General features: G+C 39.6%; 1 protein-coding gene across 12 annotated transcripts in view; it reads right to left on the bottom strand.

The window, feature by feature from the left end:
* Nucleotides 1-20,970, bottom strand: part of OSBPL6 (oxysterol binding protein like 6) — a 210,398-nt gene that overhangs the window by 11,268 nt on the left and 178,160 nt on the right. For 9 of the 12 annotated variants that reach the window (XM_021923747.2, XM_021923744.2, XM_021923748.2 and 6 more), the window contains 7 exons: nucleotides 16,295-16,402; nucleotides 14,497-14,634; nucleotides 6,018-6,105; nucleotides 5,261-5,514; nucleotides 4,359-4,496; nucleotides 3,001-3,064; nucleotides 1,162-1,240 (listed from right to left, as the gene is read on the bottom strand). In XM_021923747.2, coding sequence (XP_021779439.1) covers nucleotides 1,162-1,240; nucleotides 3,001-3,064; nucleotides 4,359-4,496; nucleotides 5,261-5,514; nucleotides 6,018-6,105; nucleotides 14,497-14,634; nucleotides 16,295-16,402 — 869 coding nt within the window. The remainder of the gene's footprint in view (nucleotides 1-1,161; nucleotides 1,241-3,000; nucleotides 3,065-4,358; nucleotides 4,497-5,260; nucleotides 5,515-6,017; nucleotides 6,106-14,496; nucleotides 14,635-16,294; nucleotides 16,403-20,970) is intronic. The other 3 variants (XM_021923754.2, XM_021923751.2, XM_021923755.2) reach the window with 1 other exon arrangement.

The raw sequence follows: 20,970 nt of genomic DNA, 5'->3' as shown, positions 1-20,970 counted from the left end.
GTTTAAGACCTCAGATGTGAATAATTATTCGGGAAAAGACTGAAGAGCATACTAAGATGGCACAAATCTAATACAAATTCTGCGGAGCAAGGTTACAGAATTTCTGCTAAGGAATGCAATGATAATAGTTTCAAATCACATTTAAGTTTGTACATTACATATATTTTCAAATGAAATGTCACATCAACATAGAAAAGATGCTTCTAAGTTTCTGCAAAGTTTATGAATTGGTATGATGTAGACACCATATATACCTAGGAAAACTCTCTTCCTTATTTCTTTCTTTTTTTTTTTTTTTTTTTGAGATGGAGTCTTGCTCTGTCGCCCAGGCTAGAGTGCAGTGGCACAATCTCAGCTCACTGCAACCTCCGCCTCCCAGGTTCAAACAATTCTCCTGCCTCAGCCTCCCGAGTAGCTGGGATTACAGGCGCATGCCACCACACCCATCTAATTTTTTGTATATTTAGTAGAGATGGGGTTTCACCATGTTAGCCAGGACGGTCTTGATCTCCTGACCTCGTGATCCGCCCACTCAACCTCCCAAAGTGCTGGGATTACAGGCGTGAGCCACCGTGCCCGGCCTACACGTTCAAATATTTAAAGTTTATTTTGTGGTCCTAGGAATATCTCCCTCTCTTCACCTTCTTCCATATCCAATTCATCTGGAAATTCTGTCATTCAAATAGATAAAACCGAAGAAACAAGCCCTTGGCCTCAATAAAAATTCCAATTAATTTCAAAATATTTAGAGGCTGGTATCCCTAGAACACAACCATAAAAGAATTTCATCACTCTTCTTTGATAAAATATTCCCTGGATCTAAGATGAACTCAAAAGTGAAACCGAATTGTATAGCAAAGAATGGCTAAACAGGAGAACCTTTTATATAAAATCAAACTAGCATGACGACTGGGTCATGGGAGGTACCTGGTGGTATTGACTGAAGAATGGAGGATGTGAAGAAATAGACAGGAAGCTTTGCTACATATGCTTAAGTTCTCATTTGTTTTTGTGGGAGTCTATTCTCAAAACTTTGGCAAAGGTAACAGAAGCCTTGGGTATATGGAGAAATAAACCCTTACCATCTTCTAGAGTTTAAAATACCCATTTATGATTTAGAAAAGCAGACAAAAGGCCAAAAGGGAGGTGTGAGTCACCTACTTTGGAAGCGTGACATTCAGTGTTCCCACAGGCAGGATTTCCATCGACTTCCCCCAGAACTTGTTTTTCCATCTGATATCTAAATGACATAGGCAGAGGACAAGAAAGACATACCCCATATCTAATCACTTCTTCTGTAAAAATTAACTTTTGTATTACACTTTACAAAAAACCTTTGGAATGACAACTGATTCTATATTGTTGATTTAGTATGATAAGTGCCTGAAAATGGTCCAAGGTGAAAATATTAACTGTGCACCAAAAAACAAACAAACAAACAAACAAAACCCACTATCTATGTTTCTCTGTAATATATGCTCTTTATTTGTTTTCAACTAACAGAGCTGGAAGAAGCCTGGAACAATGTGTGTGGTGTGTGTGTGGGTGTATATTCACATTATACATACAAACATAGACTCTACTGTGCTTTAATGTCCAGACAGCAATAAATGTTGTTATAAGTTTTAACTAAGTGGCAAAAATAGTTAACAAATATATCGAGCATAAGATGTATACTAAAAGTAATTGCAGTTTAGCAATACAATTAATTTATATATACATCTCCTTCCATATCAAAGACATATAATTTGGGATTACAGTTAAAAAAAATCTCTAAATACAGATAAAATAAAATTTACAAAATAAGATTTATGAGAGAGTGGGATTAACTTAAGGAATGTGTTTATACTGGTTTTTAAGATATAGGCCAGGGCCCAGCACTTTACCTCACATGATGGCTTTATGTTTTACGTGTGGAAACTTGGATTTATTTGTGCATTTGTGATAACCACCTGGTTCCGTTTTGATGAACTAAGGGAATTTCGTGCCATCTCCACAAAATGCCTGATTCTTGGTGATGACCAAGAAATGATCAAATATTTATATGTATTGCAAAAATATATCATAAAATAAAGAAATAAATGATATTTTATTATTTATTCATAATATAAATAAATATTAATTGATATTATATTATATTAATATATTAAATTATCATATATTATTATTTATTAATAATATTAATAAATATTTATTAATAAAATATTTTATTATTTTAAAATAATAAATAAAATCATAAAATAAATAAAATATTTATTTTTGCAATAAATCATAAAAATAAATTTATGATTTATTTTTGCAATAGAGTACAGTTATAGTGTTCTATCATTTTTATGTGTTTTCAGGTTAAGAAAATGCTCATGAGAAAAGTCATTCTGTGAGTAATGAAGCACCCTTCTAAACATGAAGGAACTATTTACACTTAATGTTCACATTTAAGTAAATATTCTTTTCTTTGTAAAGGAGTTTAGAAACTTTTTTGTATTAGGCAAGCTTGTAACATTCTGACTTAACTAAATGAGTAGAGACTTCAATCCAAACTCTTAAGCCCCAGTGAGTTAAAGGCCAGGAATTACTGTAATGTTTGCATATCTCTTTCGATTATGACCATTGATGATGTGTCATAGAGTCTTCCTTCAGAATTAAAATGTCTTTGCACACCCCCAAAAACCAAGAAGGCAGCAGATGGAACCTCCATGTTACAGATGCAGACAATGAGGCACATGAGGTAAGGTCGTGGCTCTGCACCGGCACAGTCCGCATGGAGCTCTGCTATTCCATACGGCATTGCTTCCAAGATAAGCAGTCTTATCTCCTAGCTGAAACCGTTTCATGTTGAAACCAGGAATTTCGATTTCTCAAACTGAGCTCTGCACCAATTACCAACATTCGCTGAGTTCCAAAGGTAGAAATCTAAACTGAATACAATGTCCCTTTGGAAGCCAGACGTTTTTTCATAGGCTCATACATTTGATTTTAAATTATAATTGAAATACAAACCTTGCCAAAACACAAAATTCTTTGATTCACAGTGACAGGCAGAAATGGGTGGATGATGGCTAACCTGGTAATTAAAAACGAAAAAGAAGGCAATATCAGTGTTAAAACTTCCACATGATCATCCATTTCTCTTACCGAATTATTCTCAAAATGTATAAGTAAATCTGTTAAGACTTCATGCTTTAAAAAACACTGAGAACTTACACAATTTAGAGGGAGATATGATGCCCATAAGTGAAGTGATTTTCTTTCCTTCCTTCCTTCCTTCCTTCCTTCCTTCCTTCCTTCCTTCCTTCCTTCCTTCCTTCCTTCCTTCCTTCCTTCCCTTCCTTCCTTCCTTCCATTCCCCAGAATATTTCCATTACTCCATTCCATTTTCCCTGATAGTTTCACACACCATCCAACCACGTCCACCTACATTAAATTATTTCTCTAATACTGTCCACCTTACTCCTTCCACCCGACAGGCCCCACTGTGTCATGTTCCCCTCCCTGTGTCCATGTGTTCTCATTGTTCAACTCCCACTTATGAGAGAGAACATGAAGTGTTTAGTTTTCTGTTCTTATGTTAGTTTTCTTAACGTGTGAAAAGAAAATAAATCTCAGGACCACCTGCTTCCCATGTTATTCCTAAAAAAGATAGCTACAAAGATTTTTTTTCTTTTTTTTTGAAAAAAGGCTGCCCCTCTCTCTCACAATTTGCCCAAAGGAAATTCTTTGTGGGCCTCAGGATCTTTACCCTAAAACAGTTCTGTTGAATTTCACCCTGGCAATGTACGTTGATAGCTTATCTTCACAGGTACGGGACAAAAGATTGACAGAACTCAGTCATCCTTCTGCTCACCTGAGACAAATGCGTATCTGATTACTTCCTCTGCCCTACTGTCTGTGTAAAAATGCAGATTCACTGAGCCAGACTGACGCATAAGTGACTCTCTCTCTACCACCCTCTCACATGTAAATTGTGTATTCAGTGAAAGGCTGATCAGAGACCCAAAAGAATGCAACCTTTCTTATCTACCTATGACCTGGAAGTCTCCATTTCCAAGTTGTCCCACCTTTCCGGACAGAATCAATGTACATCTTACATATATTGATTGATGTTGCATATCTCCCTCAAATGTTTAAACCCAACCTGTGTCCAGAACACCTTGGACACATTTCATCAGGACCCCCTGAGGCTGCGTCACAGGTGTGTCCTTAACCTTGGCAAAATAAACTTTCTAAATTGGTTGAGACCTGTCTCAGATACTTTGGATTCACAACTGGTATCATCACCCATCCCAACAGATTGTTATCAAAAGGCTGCTTTCACTACCAAACTGCCCTCTTACCTATATGAGTCCAGGGGCGCTTACCTGTTCTGAGAAAAAGCGGAATCCCTTGTCTTCTCTAATGCATTCATAGGTCTCCCCAAGGACTGGGTTGAATGGCTTACTTCCTGCTCTGAAATAGGTGGAGCAGTATCCTGAAACTGCAAATGCAGCAACGAGAACCTGTTAAAACATTGAAGAAAAGGAAATAATATAGGAGAGACGACTGCTAGGTCTGTTTGTTCCTTTTCCCTCTAGATTTTACACACCCCATGTGGATGGGTGTTGATTTGATGACAGTTGCATTTTCTATTGTCTGCACAGAATTTTTACCAACTCGTGGGGAAAAAAATAAGTAAAATTAGGTAAAACTACTAGCACGGAAACCAGCAGGCCATTGAGGTGAAGCATTCTTCACCCTTCCATCCAACATCATGAGTATCACAGAGTTCAAAGGTTCTGGAACCCAGTTTATCAGTTCTCCCACGGGCATGATCTTAGCCGCATGCGCACGAGGATTGTGTGGTTGTGGGTACTTTTCAGAGGGGACAGCACGTTTCCCGCAGCCATATGGGGTAAAGGGTGAAGTATAAACAGAAGTTATTTTCTCAGACCTAAGTTCCTGAACAGATGGGCTATCTTGACATTCAGGAAAAACTGATAAAGTGAGGCAAGGTGTGCCTGCAACCTCTAAGGAGTATAAGACCTTTACACCTTAACTTTAGAAACACTCTAGACCAAGGATAAGGCACAAAAAGTGTGTCTTCCTGTGTTGGTATCTGGGAGGTTTTGGCCTCGCCTGATTTATGCAAACAGGTCAATTCCTCTTTTACTATGCAGTGAGAATATTATGCAAATGCCAAATATATCATCATAATGAATTCTGGTTTAGCCCAGGTCTAGGACTGGCAAATCCTTGAGGGGCGCTGCTGTTAGTTATTTATTACCATGCGCTCATATGGATCATCAGTTTCTGAAGCCTTGTCCAGGAGCTCGCTGTATTCCATTTCCTCGCAGAGGTGCTGCAGGGTGTTGAGTGGCTCATTTAGCTCCACAGGCATGGAGACTTTAGACAGGTCTTTACCAATGTTGTTCCTCAAGATATTCCACAGGTTAATGTTACTGGTGTCAGGACAAGGAGCTGGCAGGCATGTTCGACGCCCATTTCGGAAGGCCCCTCCTGTAAGCTCCCCATTCAGGACTGGAAGAGGGAGAGTCACAGTGAACAACACTTTGCTGTTCTGATTTCACAAAATCAAGAAGGGAAGTAACTTTCAAATAAATCTGATTTTGAGACATTTCGAGAGTCTTCATTATATCCTTTCAAAAGTAAATGGAATTCTTTCAATGCAAGGTTGCTAATAAATGCAGAAAACAAGTGTATAGTTTTATAAATAAGGCATTAAATATACTCAAATATCATTCAAGACAGGCTAAGTTTTAAAAAATTAAATATATTTAATAAGAGGGACTCAAGCTGTTGGTGTGAGAAAGAGGAAAAACCTTTTCTCTTAACCATTTACCTAAGAGATGTTTCAACCATTTACCTCAAGAGATTATACAAAATAGAATGCATTGAACAAATCAGCTGCCAAAAGAACAATTAGTGGGGGGGGGGTGTCGGGGGGATGCCTGTTCATTAAGTCTTCAGTGTTGCAATTTGGCATGTAGACAGAACAACCTGGAAGCTCAAATGATGCATACTTTGCCGAGAAATATTGTCTGCAACACTGGTGTTGTCTTCAGATATATTATCACTCACATCACTGATGTAAGACTCATCATCTGAAGCCTAAGGGAGGGAAGAACATACAAGGATCAGAATTCTTGTTCAGTCTTGCAAGCTCAGATAATCCAGTGATTAAAAATAACAAAACATTGTTCCAGTGAGAAGCAGAGGTCCTAGAGGAAAAGTATTTGGCATATGTGCAATGAACACTTGAGGGTCTTCATGAACTAGGATATAGGATCACTAAAAGGGAGCCTGGTCTTTAACTCCTTGTCTTAGTAGGGGCAGGAGGGCGGGGGAGACCAGTAAAGAACCAGAAATATTTTAGCATAATACACTAAGAATGTTTCAGGTTGGTGCAAGACTACTTGCAGTTTTTGCCATTACTTTCTTTTGCACCAACCTAATACCTAAGAGAAGGCCCTATGACTCTACCTTAGAGGACTCAGGAGAGGCTGCCCAGGGGGCAATATTTAAACTGGGTGTTAAAGAATGAATAGGAGTTGCCCAGTTGTTAGAAGGGACAGAAGCACATGAAGAAGGGAGATTGTGCAAAGGTAAGGCCCATGAGAGCAACATTTATCCCAGGAATGCAAAGGATGTTGAGAGTGGTTGTGGCAGAGGGTAGAGAAAACAAGAGGGCCCAACAGTGAAGGGCTTTTCATGCCAACAAAAAGGGTTCATATGCAATCCTAAGAGGAAAACCAACAAAAATGCACGGGACGCTGGAATCAGATTTGGTTTTCAGGAAGATATTTGGCAGCTTTCCCTAGGGAGGCCAGATACTAGGATGCTGCATAGATCCGGGTAAGAAATACAGCTTAGTCGGCTGGGTGTGGTGGCTCACGCCTGTAATCCCAGCTCTTTGGGAGGCCGAGGCAGGCAGATCACAAGGTGAGGAGATCGAGACCATCCTGGCTAACATAGTGAAACCCCGTCTCTACTATAAATACAAAAAATTAGCCGGGTGTGGTGGCGGGCGCCTGTAGTCCCAGCTACTCAGGAGGCTGAGGCAGGAGAATGGTGTGAACCCGGGAGGCAGAGGTTGCAGTGAGCTGAGATCACACCATTGTACTCCAGCCTGGGTGACAGAGCAAGACTCTGTCTCAAAAAAAAGAAATACAGCTTAGATTCAGATGGCCTCTGTGACAATGGGGAGAGACGAATAGTGAAGCCACCTCCTGCATGAGAAAAATGTGAAACTAAAATGAAACACAAATTAGCAGAAAAATGAAATTAAGGAAGAACGTACATACTAAAGGGACTTAGAAACAGAGCAGATCAGGAAAGAGAGGGTAAGACAGAACCATCAGAGGAATGGGAAAACTAATGACTTTCCTGCAGGCAAGAAAGCTGCTGATACTTCCTTCAAAATGGAAACAATGCTATATTTTTTTCTGAATATAAAACATTCTTATTGTAAAAAATTAGAAAATAGGTACAAGTAAACAGATGAGTATGAAAATTACCTATCAGCCCATCACCTATAGGAAACCACGTAACATTTTGGTGAGTATTATCCTCCAATTTCAAAATGCCTGTACAAATATATTGACACATCTATCTTTATATACTGAAAAAGGAGAACAGCTTACGTATTGCTTTATAGCATTCTGAATACGTTTTCATTATAGTAGCTACAGCTACTTTATTTGGAAAGGCAACATAATTCATTATATGATTATAACAAGGAATTTAACCAGAATGTAGGTGGTTTCTAACGTTTTATTATTATAGACAATACCTGGATGAACATGCTTGCAAATATATTTTTGTAAATCTGCCTGGTGATTACATTAAAATTTTTTTCTAGATCAGATGGGTCACTTTGAGGCTTTAGTTCCATGTAGCCAAATTGCTCTCCTGAAAGACTGGATTAGTTTGTTCTCATCAGCAATATATGGGAACATCATCCGTCTTTCCACACCCACTTAAACACTTCACACTATCCATCTTTTTTTAGTACTTACCTGGTATACATAAAAGATAACTTTTTTTTTTTTTTTTTTTTTTTTTTGAGACAGACTCTTACTCTGCTGCCCAGGCTGAAGTGCAGTGGTACCATCACAGCTCACTGCAACCTGGGCTCATAACTCCTGGGCTCAAGGGATCCTCCTACCTCAGCCTCCCAAGTAGCTGGGACTACATGCACACACTCCCATGCCTGGCCAATTAAAAAATAATTTTTTTTTAGAGATGAAGGGTCTTGCTATGTTACCCAGGCTTGAACTCCTAGCTTCAAGCAATCCTCCCACTGCAGCCTCTCAAAGTGCTGGTATTACAGGTATGAGCCATTGCATCTGGCCAAAACATTGCTTTAAAGTTTGAATTTCATCCTTTATGAACTAATTTTCATATATTTCACACATTTTTCAGTTTGACATATAGATTACATTTTTCTTAACTTGCATTTTTAAACTTTGTTTATGCCAATTTTTTTGCCATGTAAAAATTTTGAATTTGTACATAATAAAAACAATTGGTCTTTGTCTTTAAGGTTTCTGGATTTACTGCTAATGTTTTAAAAATTAGGGTTGAGAAGAATTCATACATTTAGGGATAACAGTGATGGACAGAATGATTGCATGCATGGACGAGTAATGGTAATTTTGTTTTTGAACACAGAGTAAGCCCATAAAGATGACAAATTGAGAATAAAATCTTTTTCTGATTCATATTTTCCTACTGCAACAGGTTCCCGCAGTTCCTACTGACTGCAGTAGAGTTGAAGGTTAAGCCATCAGGCTCATGAAAAGCCAACTTCTTATGCTTGAAAACAAAACAAAAGTAAATCAAACTCCTCTGTGTGATTTCACTGAAAAAAATCTAATCTTGCTCAATTATGTTTGAGGAGACAAATGTCTACCTAAATCAAATTCACATTGCAGGCATGTTTATTGTTTTTAAGAAAACACTCATGTTTATCCTACAAATACCTATAAAGTCTATGCTTCTTCAATTTCCTTTCTTTCCTCTTTCTTTCTTTTTCTTTCTCTTTCTTTCTTTCTTTCCCTCCCTCCTTTCTTTCCCTTTCTCCCTCTCTCTCTTCCTTTCTTTCTCTTTCCCTTCCTCCTTTCTTTCCCTCCCTCCCTCTCTCTCTCTTCCTTTCTTTCTTTCTCTTCCTTCCTTCCTTCCTTTCTCTTTTCTTTCTTTCTTTCTCTCTCTCTCTTTCTTTCTTTCTCTCTTTCTCTCTCTCTCTCTCCCTCCTTTCTCTTTTTCCTCCCTCCCTCTTTCTTTCCTTCCTTCCTTTCCTTTCCTTTTCCCTTTCCTTTCTCTTCCTCCCTCCCTTTTCTTTTTTTTCTCTCTCTCTCTCTCTCTCCTTCCTTCCTTCTTTCCTTCTTTTTTGATACAGGATCTCTTTCTGTCACAATGGAGTACAATGGTACAATCATAGCTCAACACAGCCTTTACCTCCTGGGCTCAAGGGATTCTCCCACCTCAGCCTCCTGAAGGAGCTGGGACCACAGGCATGCACCACCATGCCCAGCTAATTATTCGATTTTTTTCTGTAGAGGTGAGGGCTCCCTGTATTGCCCGGGCTGGTCTCAAACTCCTGACTCAATCATCCCACCTCGGCCTCCCAAAGTGTTGGGATTACAGACATGAGCCACCATGCCTGGCCTTCCTCTTCAATTTCTAATCTCTCCCAAACTAATATATCATAGAAATGATCTGAAATCATTGGTGTAAAATAATTCTACAATAATAGTGGGCCTTGAGTAAGATGTATACATGTCATGTGTGTGTAGTAACTAAGGCTGGGCTCTCTTGCTGTGATCCATTCATGCCACCCTGTACAAAGAGCTAAGGCTCTGCACTATTAGAATAAAACAGTTTATCCTCTGCCCCATGGTTAAGAAGTCCTGGAACCAAATATTTCTCTTTACAAACTTAGGGATTCAAAAGAGTTCAGAAAATATATATTTTTCTTAAACATGACCAGGCATGTAGCATTGCAGAAACAAGTTTAAAAGCAAAGGCAAATAGATTATTGTGGAAGCAAGAAGACCATTTTTTAAAAGAGCAGAGGATTCATTCAGTAAAGTGCATTGGTAAGTAACATATAAAGAGGACTTTTCCCTCAGCCATGGAAAATGTTAATGTAAGACAGCTAATGCCCAGATGTTTCTCAGAATAATCATTATAAGCATTTCTTCCTTTGCTCAGTTAGCAGATATTTATTGAGTACCTGCTCTGGGCTCACCAGAACTGTTTTAGTGCAGGAGACCCAGTGGTTAAATCTCTGCCTTCATGACATTTATGTTCTAGTGGGGCAGACACACAACAAATGAAATACAGGGAAAAAAAAATATATATATATATATATATATATATATATTTTTTTTTAAGATAGTGATAAGCATGAAGGAAAAAAAAATGAGGAAAGAGGGACACAAAAGGTCAGAGGAGGCCAGGCGCAGTGGCTCACGCCTGTAATCCCAGCACTTTGGGAGGCCGAGGCAGGCGAATCACTTGAGGTCAGGTGTTTGAGACTAACCTGGCAAACATGATGAAACCTCGTTTCTACTAAAAACACAAAAATTAGCCAGGCATGGTGGTGCACGCTTGTAATCCCAGCTACTTGGGAGGCTGAGGTGGGAGAATTGCTTAAGCCCGGGAGGTGGAGGTTGCAGTGAGCCAAGATTACACCACTGCACTCCAGCCTGGGTGACAGAATGAGAGATTGTCTCAAAAATAAACAGAGAAACCCCAAAAGGTCAGAGGAAAGGAGGAAATGGCAACTCTAAATTGTAGATAGGACAGCCAGCATAGGCTTCCCTGGAGGTGACCTTTGAGTAAGGGACTAAAGAGAGTGAAGGAACTGAAGTTGTGGATCTCTGGGGGAAGTGCTTGGGCCAGGGTAGACGGCAAGTGCAGAGGCCCAATTTCCTTTGGCAGCTGCAGTGCAGGATACACAGCTTGAGCCTAACCTGCAGCTGCTGCTAGGATTCCCACATGTACAGTCAACTCACCGGGTGGGTTGCCAAGACTATGAGTGTGAAGGCGCAAGGAGCCTTCTGAGGGGACCTCATCACAAGGTGATATAGTTTGGATGTGTGTCCCCATCCAAGTTTCACACTGAAATCTAATCCCAGACTGGATCACGGGAATGGTTTTCTCTGGAATGGTTTAGCACCATCCCCTTTGGTACTGTCCTCCCAATCGTGAGTGAGTTCTTATGTGATCTGGTAGTATAAAAGTATGTAGCAACTCCCACCTTGCTCTCTTGCTCCTGCTCTGGTCATGTGAGGGCCGGCTTCCCCTGGGCCTTCTACCATGGTTGTAAGTTTCCTGAAGCCTCCCCAGAAGCCAAGCAGATGCCAGCATCATGCTTCCTGTACAGCCTATGGAACTGTGAGCCAATTAAACCTCTTTTCTTTATACATTACCCAGTCCAGGTATTTCCTTATGGCAATGTGAGAACTGCCTTATACATAAGGGAACTTAAGAGACTTGGGCAGATGAGGTTGTCCCAGAAACCAAGCCTTAGCTGAAGGGGAAAAGCAACTCTGAGAACATCATAATGTCTGTCACTTGGGTTTATCTCCTGGCCTACCCCCTTTAAATACTTAAGGCCAAGTATTGTGATAAAGGGAGAAGTTGCAAGTAAAAACAGTAATTTTATGAAAACCTGTGAGGTACAGGGCACAAGGAATGGGGGTACAGTTCAGTTCTTTCCAGTGTGAGTTGTAAGAGACAGTCATTCTCATTGCTACAGCAAGGGACACAAGGTATCTTTAGCAAATAGTCAACTCCAGAAATCATTCCTTTGGCTGTTGGAAGGCTCCAGAAGAGAGGTGGCATGAGGCTGGAGCTGAGAGCAGGCATCAGATTATAAGGGTCTTTGTTTTAATAGATAAGGAGTTTAGAATGTTATCCTAAGGACACTGGGGAATAGAGACATGATCAGACTTGCCTTTTAGGAATATTACTCAGGTTGCCCAGTGGAAAATGGATGGGAGGCAGCAAGATGGGAGACTGGAAGTTATGAGACTGATGGGTGATCTAGGTGGGGAGCAGATGGGAACTGAATTGGAGCAGTGGCAGTGAAGCTGCAGGAAGATGTACAGATCTAAGAGTATTTAGATGATGGAAGCTACAGAACCCAAGTGAATTAAGGTGGGTGGCAGTAAAGGGAAAGAAGAGTAAAGGAAAATCTTCAGGCATTTGGTGTGAACAGTTGGGTAGAGGGGCACTTAGATAGGTGACATGAGAGGAATGGGCAGGCTGGGGTTTCTCTCCTGGGGGAGTGGTGGGGCTTGTTGATGAAATCTTTTGGGACATGCTGAATTAGAGGTTCTGTGAGCACCAGGTGTCAATGCCTAACAGGTAGTTGACTGACTCTCGGACGGTTCTGTCCTTGAGCTTTAGACTTAAATATTCAAATGCCTGACAGGTAACTCCACTGAGAAGTCTGATAAACTCATGATGCCTCACAGTGAATGCCTCATCTCCCTGTGACCCCATCCTCCACCTTCTTATCTGCTCTCTGCCACCACATTCACTCCCCCACCCCTCACCTGTCCCAGGGTGGCACCACCATCTTGCTTGGACTCATGCAATAACCCGCTTCACATCCTCTTCATTTCTGTATACCCAGTGTTCAGGGCAAGCAGTACCTGGGGACCCAGCTAGGTGTGCCCCAGGGACTCATGAATAGCTCTCAGAGAGGTAAGCTATGAAGTCATCAGATGATAGGTCAGAACTCAGATAATGCACGGTCAAGTCTGACTGTAACCTGACTAAAGAAGGATGAAGGGGTCGGGCACAGCGGCTCACGCCTGTAATCCCACACTTTGGGAGGCTGAGGTGGGCAGATCACCTGAGGTCGGGAATTTGAGACCAGCCTGACCAACATGGAGAAACCCCATCTCTACTAAAAAAACAAAATTAGCAGGGCATGGTGGCACATGCCTGTAATCCCCGCTACCTGGGAGGTTGAGGCAGGAGAATCACTTGAACCTGGGAGGCAGAAGTTGCGGTGAGCCAAGATCGCACCACTGCCCTCTAGCCTGGGCAACAAAAGCAAAACTCCATCTCAAAACAAAAAGAAAAAGAAAAACAAACAAACACAGCAACAACAAAATGATGAAGGATGGGTCAGCAATGGGAGCTCAGGAGGCAGAGTCAGAAAAGGAAATTTTGGTAGCATTATCGACAGCATGGTGGTCCCTGGGGGTGCAGGCAGACAGACACAAATACCAAGTCCTTGTGGCAGAGTATCCCTATGATGGAGGGTGAGTGTGGAGCTCTAACATTCTGGCCCCCTAGCCTTAAGTTTACTCATGTCCCTTGCTCACCAGGCAATCTCTGACTAGAATTAGGCTTGCCATGCAGATTTGCCTACAGGAAAAGACGCACTAATTAGCAAGGATGATTATTCTGTCCATCTGAAAGTATGTATCAGTTACCATCACAGATCATTAAATTAGCATTCCAGCCTGCGAATGGAAGTCTCTGTGAACCTGTTAATGCATGCCTTGGGATCTGAGAGGCAGGTGCATGCCTTGGTATGCTGACAAATTCAGTATTTGATACAAGAATTCTATTTTACTTTTCTCCCATTATAAAAATGATATGTATTCATTATTGCTTTCTCTTTTCCACTTTGTCTTTGTTTCTAAAATCACTCATAATTTCAAACATCCAAAAACAACTACTACTAATTGTCAGGATGTTTCCTTCCAATCTGTTTTCTATGCATATGGAAATAATGTTTAGCAATGATTTCATTTCTTTTTTGTAAAAATGCAGTACAGATTTGCAATCCCAAATGACAAAATTCCTAATCAGCTGTGTGGAAAAGAGTTTTGGCTGCTTTCCTCATGCCAAAAAAAGTTGACTACACTGTAGTAAAAGAACTAATTTCTGCAACCTGACCAAGGAAGAGGTTCCCTGTTTCCAAGACCTTGGCAAGAATCATAAGCATGAAGAGCAATCCAGTACAGCTTTTATGATAGTCAGTGGTTACCCTCCAAAAACCATAATTACCCAACTAGCTACGTGCTACATAGTATCCTTCTAATCTTAAATTCATGTCCCTAGCGAAAATATCTAGTATGTATGTGTCGGTGTATGTGCGTGAATGGTGCTTTCCTAATTCTCTCATTCTTTCTATATTTATTAGCTAGTCTCCTTCTATAAAGAGCTCTGTCATAAACTCTTTTGTTGCCCTGAAATATGAATCATAGAAGACACTCCAATAAATGTTGATTCTTTCCCTTAATTCATCAAATTTAAATTCTTGATGCTCAGAAACGTTAAGCACTCAGTAATTGGTAACTGATATAGTTTGCGTGCTTTTAGCTTTGCTACAATTTGGGCATCTTACTATGATGTAAACAAAAAAGAAAAAAATGAAAGTAATCACCAAAAAGTTCCACAGTTTTATTTTCTTTAACTCAAACTCAGTCACAAGATGTTGAGGCCAACAAGTCAAGAAGGCATACATACCTCATTCTCTGATGAACTTGCAGAGATGAGCACCTCTTGGGCATCAAAGAACTCAGAAACAGACTCTGACATGGAGAGGCGGCTCTCATTGGCTACTTGCTGTGATAGGGGGAGACTGACATGGATTTGCTCACCAGCCTGCGGAAGACAGAAGCATACAGTGTAATTGCTTTTCCCCCTGTTAGAATAGCTATTCCTTTAATTAAATTAGCCAGATTTATACTCTTTAATACTGTATGTTAAAAAGTGGCGGCCACAAGTAATTTTCACTTGCAATTCAGTAATGACCACTGTATACGTTTCCTTCCAATGTGTCTAAAGACCCCAAAAGGAATAGTTGAAAGGTGTTGGTACTGTGCCTTGATTTTAAATCTTTGGTTGATTGATACTGAGTCAGGTTAAGCTGCTATGAATACCCTGATTGATTGTAGAGACAACTTCATTCTCTTATTCTTAGCTCTGTCATATTCTAACGGAACATTAAACATGAAGAAATATTTGTAGAAACTACTAGAGACATGCTAAGAAAATCCATAAAACTAATTTTTGAGACAGACTATATATGTCACTTTGCAATTTGATCATGAATTTTAACCAATAAAACACATGACTGGAATATTGAACCTTATTTCAAATTATACTTTTATTCAATAAGTTATAGTTTTCAAGGAAGCTATTCAAGTTTCAATTAAAAATGTAAGATATATATATATTTTCTAGTGCACATTTCAGGTTGAAAAGAAGATTCCAACTGAGATGATCAAATTATTTTTGAATGACAAATTTTAGAAATACTTCTAGATTCTGGGCAGTTGAGTGAATATAAGTATTATCAGAGAATACAGAGCCCATGGAGGTGAATGAATTTAGGGTGGAAAACTTAAGTCGAAGACAAGTTGTTTTGGGATAATATTTCCTAAGAGGTTAGAACCCTTGTACCTATAGATTTCTAGTAAAATGTATGTTTTTGGTACAAATATGACCTTAAAATCAGTTAAACCTCTCGTCTTGCTACATATATCATCACTGTATATAAAGCTCTAATATTACTGTTAAAAAGTGTAAGTTCTCATGCTATAAAGTAATAATTTTATGGAGAGTCATAAACAGAATTACACACTCAAGTTTAGCCCAAATACTGAATGTTCTCCTATTCTCTTAACATTTCTTCAAACTGAAAAATGGAATAATAATACCACCTAACACAGAGGGTTGTTGAGCGTGTCAAATGAGATCACACATGCAAAATCGTTAACACAATATCTAGCACATAGTAAGCATTACCTTGACACATGTCAGCTATTAATTAGCAGCAGCAGCAGCAGTAGTAGTAGCTGCAGCAGTACCATTAGCATTATCTTAACAAGGTCAGGCGACTTCTGTCCTTAGGGCTTTCAAACAAACCTTAAGAGCACTTTTACTTAGCAACCTTCTCAGCTAATTTTTTTTTTTTTTTTTGCAACATTTCACCGGCCATTTGATGCTAATGAACATTTCTAATGACGAATGAGACAGACATTGAAAACTAACAAGTTGGAGTAGATATATAAATCAAATATTCAGTGGTATCAGGTGAACATAGGAATAAATAAAAATAGACACTGATCACCAGGAATAAATGATGTCAAGCTCTTATATATCCTTTACTTCAAAGAACATTGAACTGTCAGCGACACAAATCTTTATGGAGGGAACCTTTATTAACAGTGAAAGAACTGGATATAAATAAACAAAAATATGCAGTAAATTTAGATGCTAAAAAAATAGGTACTCTGCATCTATTTAAAATGAGTCTTACCTCATCAGGGCTAGGAATAATATTTACACTGACAACCTGATCACAAATAATAGACTCTGAATGTATTCTGTTCAAACGACTCCTTAGTTCAGCATTCTGGTTGAGTGCCTTAAAATAACAAAAACCACACATGTAATTTAAAATTAATAAGCAAGCATAAAACAGAACAAGTACGCAGGTACAAGTTAGACAATGATGTCTGTGATGTTCTTAGCTCTAACTTTTGAAGCCATCATGAGCCAGACCCTACCAGCAAGGAGTAAATAAATGGCTCAAAAATAAGGTATTAATTTTTTGTAATATAAGATTGCTACTTTGCAGGTTGGTGGGCTGAGTTAACAGATTTCATAAAAGTGATTCATGGAATTTTCTTTCCTTTAGAGTGAGGCCCATTATACTCAAGCCCAGTCTACCACTACATATATATTACTTTTTGCAGCCTATGATGAAAACTACTGTTTTCATTGAAAATTCTTTCACATTTTTGTTCTAGTTTCTAAAGTTTGGGAGTTGTTTCAAAACTGGGTAGCTACCTTAAAAATTAGTTAGAAATAGAATGAACCAGCTTTAGTTTATAGAATTAGATTTTCGTCTGTTTAAAGAAAACATCTGTATTTTCATTTTCCAGGAGCACATAATATATATGACAATGCTGCAGAACTAACTTAAGTGCAAACAAAAAGGTGTCTTCAATGAACAGTGTAGACACTGACAACCATAATAAGAACATAGCACCGAAAGTACACCAACTCTAAGTTCTCTACATGACACTACCTCCAACATGCTTTAAGTTAGCATCAGTAAAATACTACTTGCTACAACACAGTTTAGTATGTGGAGTAACTGCATTTATTACAAGAAGAGAAAAGTTTTACATAAGCATGGCATCCCTACAAGGACCCTGTTGACAAAGGTACAGTGAATCCTCTGGTAACGAACATCCCACTGATACACAGAAACATGTTCCATTTATAGAATACAGATGTAGCTAATTGGAATTGTATCAGGCCTCAAGTTAAAGACCTGTGAGAAGACAAGGCCCAGTGAAAAGATAGCTTTCTTTTCCTTCCCATTAAGATCAGCAATTAGAAGATATAAAGATATAAATGTCAGTGCCTAGTAAAGAGGGCATCTGCTTCAGGGAATGGGCATTCTGCTTCATTCAGAGCCAATGAATACAGTAAACCAATATAGACACAAATATAATCTCATTATTACAACTCTGTACCTATTAAAACACCCAGGGTAAATACAAAGTAGCTAAACTCTTCATTGCCTTTTCTCTCCTCTCTCCATCCTGGTCCCCGAGTCTTTCCCTCCCTCAACCCAGTTTTTGCTTTTTGAGGACGTAACTATCACTTGCAGCCTTTGGCTTTTGTTTGAAGCTGTTAGAACCGGTGTGTAAAATATTTCAAATCATATACTTGATCTGGAGGACTGTCACATTGATGGATTAAAGGCAGATACAGATTCTACAGTCATTACATTTGGAGATAGGAGGAAATAAGTCTCTGACTATCTGAGAAAACAGGAATGTTTAAGGGGGAAGAAGGTGATAACATTCTTAATAGATAAACCATGTGCCTCAAAGGAAGACTCCTAGTATCTTTTCAACCTGAGAAAGTGCTCAGGATCATTTTTCTTGGAGCAAAATCTCAAACACTTAGAATTAGAAAACAAAAACAAAAACAAAAAACCAACAACACTGCATTACTCTTATCTTTTGTGAGTACTATAGGCCTTTCTCCTGTATGTTAGGACCACAAAAGATGCTGATTTCTTCTTCGTTCTCTGCCTACAAGTGAATGCATAGTTGCCTTAGTTACTGAAATATTTGGAACCATATATGCTTTGGTGCCATATAAGTGGGAGGCTATTTGATAGTTTTAATTGCAGAATCACAGTTTTTGTTGTTGTTGTTTGTTTTGAGACAGAGTCTTGCTCTGTCACCCAGGCTGGAGTGCAGTGGTGTAATCTCAGCTCACTGCAACCTCGGCCTCCGGGGTTCAAGTGACTCTCATGCCTCAGCCTCCTAAGTAGCTGGGATTACAAGGGTGCACCACCACATCTGGCTCATTTTTGTATTTTTAGTAGAGATGAAGTTTTGCCATGTTCACCAGGCTGGTCTCAAACTCCGGATCTCAAGTGATCCTCTGGCCTCAGCCTCCCAAAGTGCTGGGATTACAGGCAGGAGTTACCCTGCCCAGCCCAGAATCACAGTCTAACATCTCGCCACTAATGTCAGTAAGAAATGAACTAAGAGGTTTTTTTGTTTGTTTGTTTTTTTGTTTTTTTTTTTGAGACAGGGTCTTGCTCTGTCACCCAGGCTGGAGTGCAGTGGCCGGATCTCAGCTCACTGCAAGCTCCGCCTCCCGGGTTCACACCATTCTCCTGCCTCAACCTCCCGAGTAGCTGGGACTACAGGCGCCCGCCACCTCGCCCGGCTAGTTTTTTGTATTTTTTAGTAAAGACGGGGTTTCACCGGGTTCGCCAGGACGGTCTCGATCTGCTGACCTTGTTATCCGCCCGTTTCGGCCTCCCAAAGTGCTGGGATTACAGGCTTGAGCCACCGCGCCCGGCCGAGGTTTTTAAATTAAATATAATTTATTCTTTTTCTTAGATGTGATGTGAAAAATAAAAATTCTGGCCTGGGAGTCAGAAGATCAGGTTCTTTTGATCTCAGGGCTAAGTAGTCTTCACCAAGTTACTTAACCTTTCTGGGGTTGTATTAAATAAACATACAAATTTGATTGAAACACTAAGTCAGAATCCTGCACAGTGCCTCTTGGTTATCATTATGAAGATGAACTAGCATCCAGAATAGTGCAAAACTAATTCTGGGTTCGGGGATTTTCTGATGCTTACAATATGGTTCATAGGAATTTCTATACTTCATGGGGCAAATCATCAGTATTTGGCTCTCTGATAAGAGCACACTCAAGGTATTTTTACATTCTATGCAAAGTTTACTTTGGCATTCGTTGGGATGGTCTGGAGAGAGTTTTATCACCTATGTTCTTACTTAATTCTCTTATCGTTGAAACCCTGTTCTCTCTTCCATTGACAGCAAAAAGAGTAGCATGGCAGCAAAAGACAGAAATCCTGAAGTATTTCTTATTAAGATGAAAGCCAGGCATGGTGGCTCATGTCTGTAACCTGAGCACTTTGGGAGACCAAGGCAGATGGATCACTTGAGGTCAGGAGTTCGAGACCACCCTGGCCAACATGGTGAAACCCCAACTCTACTAATAATACAAAAATTAGCCGGGTGAGGTGGCACACGCCTACAGTCCCAGGTACTCAGGAGGCTGAGGTAGGAGAATCACTTTAACTCTTGAGGTGGAGGTTGCACTGAGCCAAGATTGTGTCACTGCACTTCAGCCTGGGTAATACTGCAAGACTGTGTCTCAAAAAAAAAAAAAAAAAAAAAAAGTATGTTTTATTAAGCTGAAGAAAAATAGAAGCACTTTCATTTGTTAAATTTTTTAATGTAAATATTTTAATGTAAATTTTTTCAAACTTCAAAACCAGTTTTTTTAAAATGATGGCAAATACTCAAAGCCAAAGATCTGCTGTAGTTCACCACTACTGGCAAAGAATTACACTCTCCTGCCAAAATGCTAACACTGTGCCACAACAAAACAGTTTGGTTCCATTTTAACTACATAATGATGCATTTTGCTAGTTCTTATTTTAATCACTTTTAGAATTGAGACAAAAGTAGAAGACTCATCTCTGCTGCTATGATTTGAAGCCAGATGTTAAGCATGTTGAGTTCAACGCTAAAAGTTTAAAAGACATCATTTTATTAATAATATCTATGCAGTAGCAGAAAAGATTAGCTGTTACATAGCACAGGAAGCATGGAAATCAAGACCGTTCCCACTCTGGCAACCCCAGTGGTGAAAAGTGTAAGCTGGCAACTGAGCATGCAACAGCCCCTTCTGCGCATCCTCCTCCTTTTGCCTTGATCGTACAGGCTGTTTATGAAGTTTGCTACAACCAAGTGCCATGAGCTTTCAGGTAGTGCTTAGGTCTACATTTATTATTTCCTGCCCTGAAAATTATTTTTATCTAATAATACCATGTTTCTATAATAATATCATGGAAACTTTGGGACAAGCATTGTCAGGGAAATGATGCTCTTCATGACAACAGAAAGGGCCTAGAAGATGGCAGAAATAAAGTAGGGAATGTACCCAAGAGGAGGGAGCAGTGGCATAAGCAAGGAAAAAGGAGGCAGAGGACCAGCCCCTGGTGCCAGCCAATGAGAAAGAAGAGCTGTGGAGACTTGTCAGCAGTAACATCGCTGTTAGTGGCATACAGGACCAAAGGCCTAACAGGGAGGAAGCACCTTGAAGCCAGGAACTGGGCACAGATTCTTCACTCAGCGGGTTTTATGCATATTCTTACCACTTGCTTTACTGAGCTTGGACTGCACTAAAAACTACAATGCATGCTCATTTCCCCACACCTCATGTCCCTTATGCACATTTCAAGTCTAATATATCCAAGAAACGCACAATTCCTTTCCAATGTATAAAATAAGTTACTGTCTTAAAGATTTGAGCCAGAATCAATTACCTAAATTGCCACCTCCTTAGCTACTAACTACCATTCATCAACCCTGGCAGGTAATTCCTAGGTGAAGATTTATCTTAGGCTGGGTGAGACTC

This window comes from Papio anubis, chromosome 10, assembly GCF_008728515.1.
Source record: "Papio anubis isolate 15944 chromosome 10, Panubis1.0, whole genome shotgun sequence".
Classification (NCBI taxonomy): domain Eukaryota; kingdom Metazoa; phylum Chordata; class Mammalia; order Primates; family Cercopithecidae; genus Papio; species Papio anubis.
Note: the sequence above shows the minus strand (reverse complement) of the source record. Positions and strands in the feature narration are given on the sequence as shown.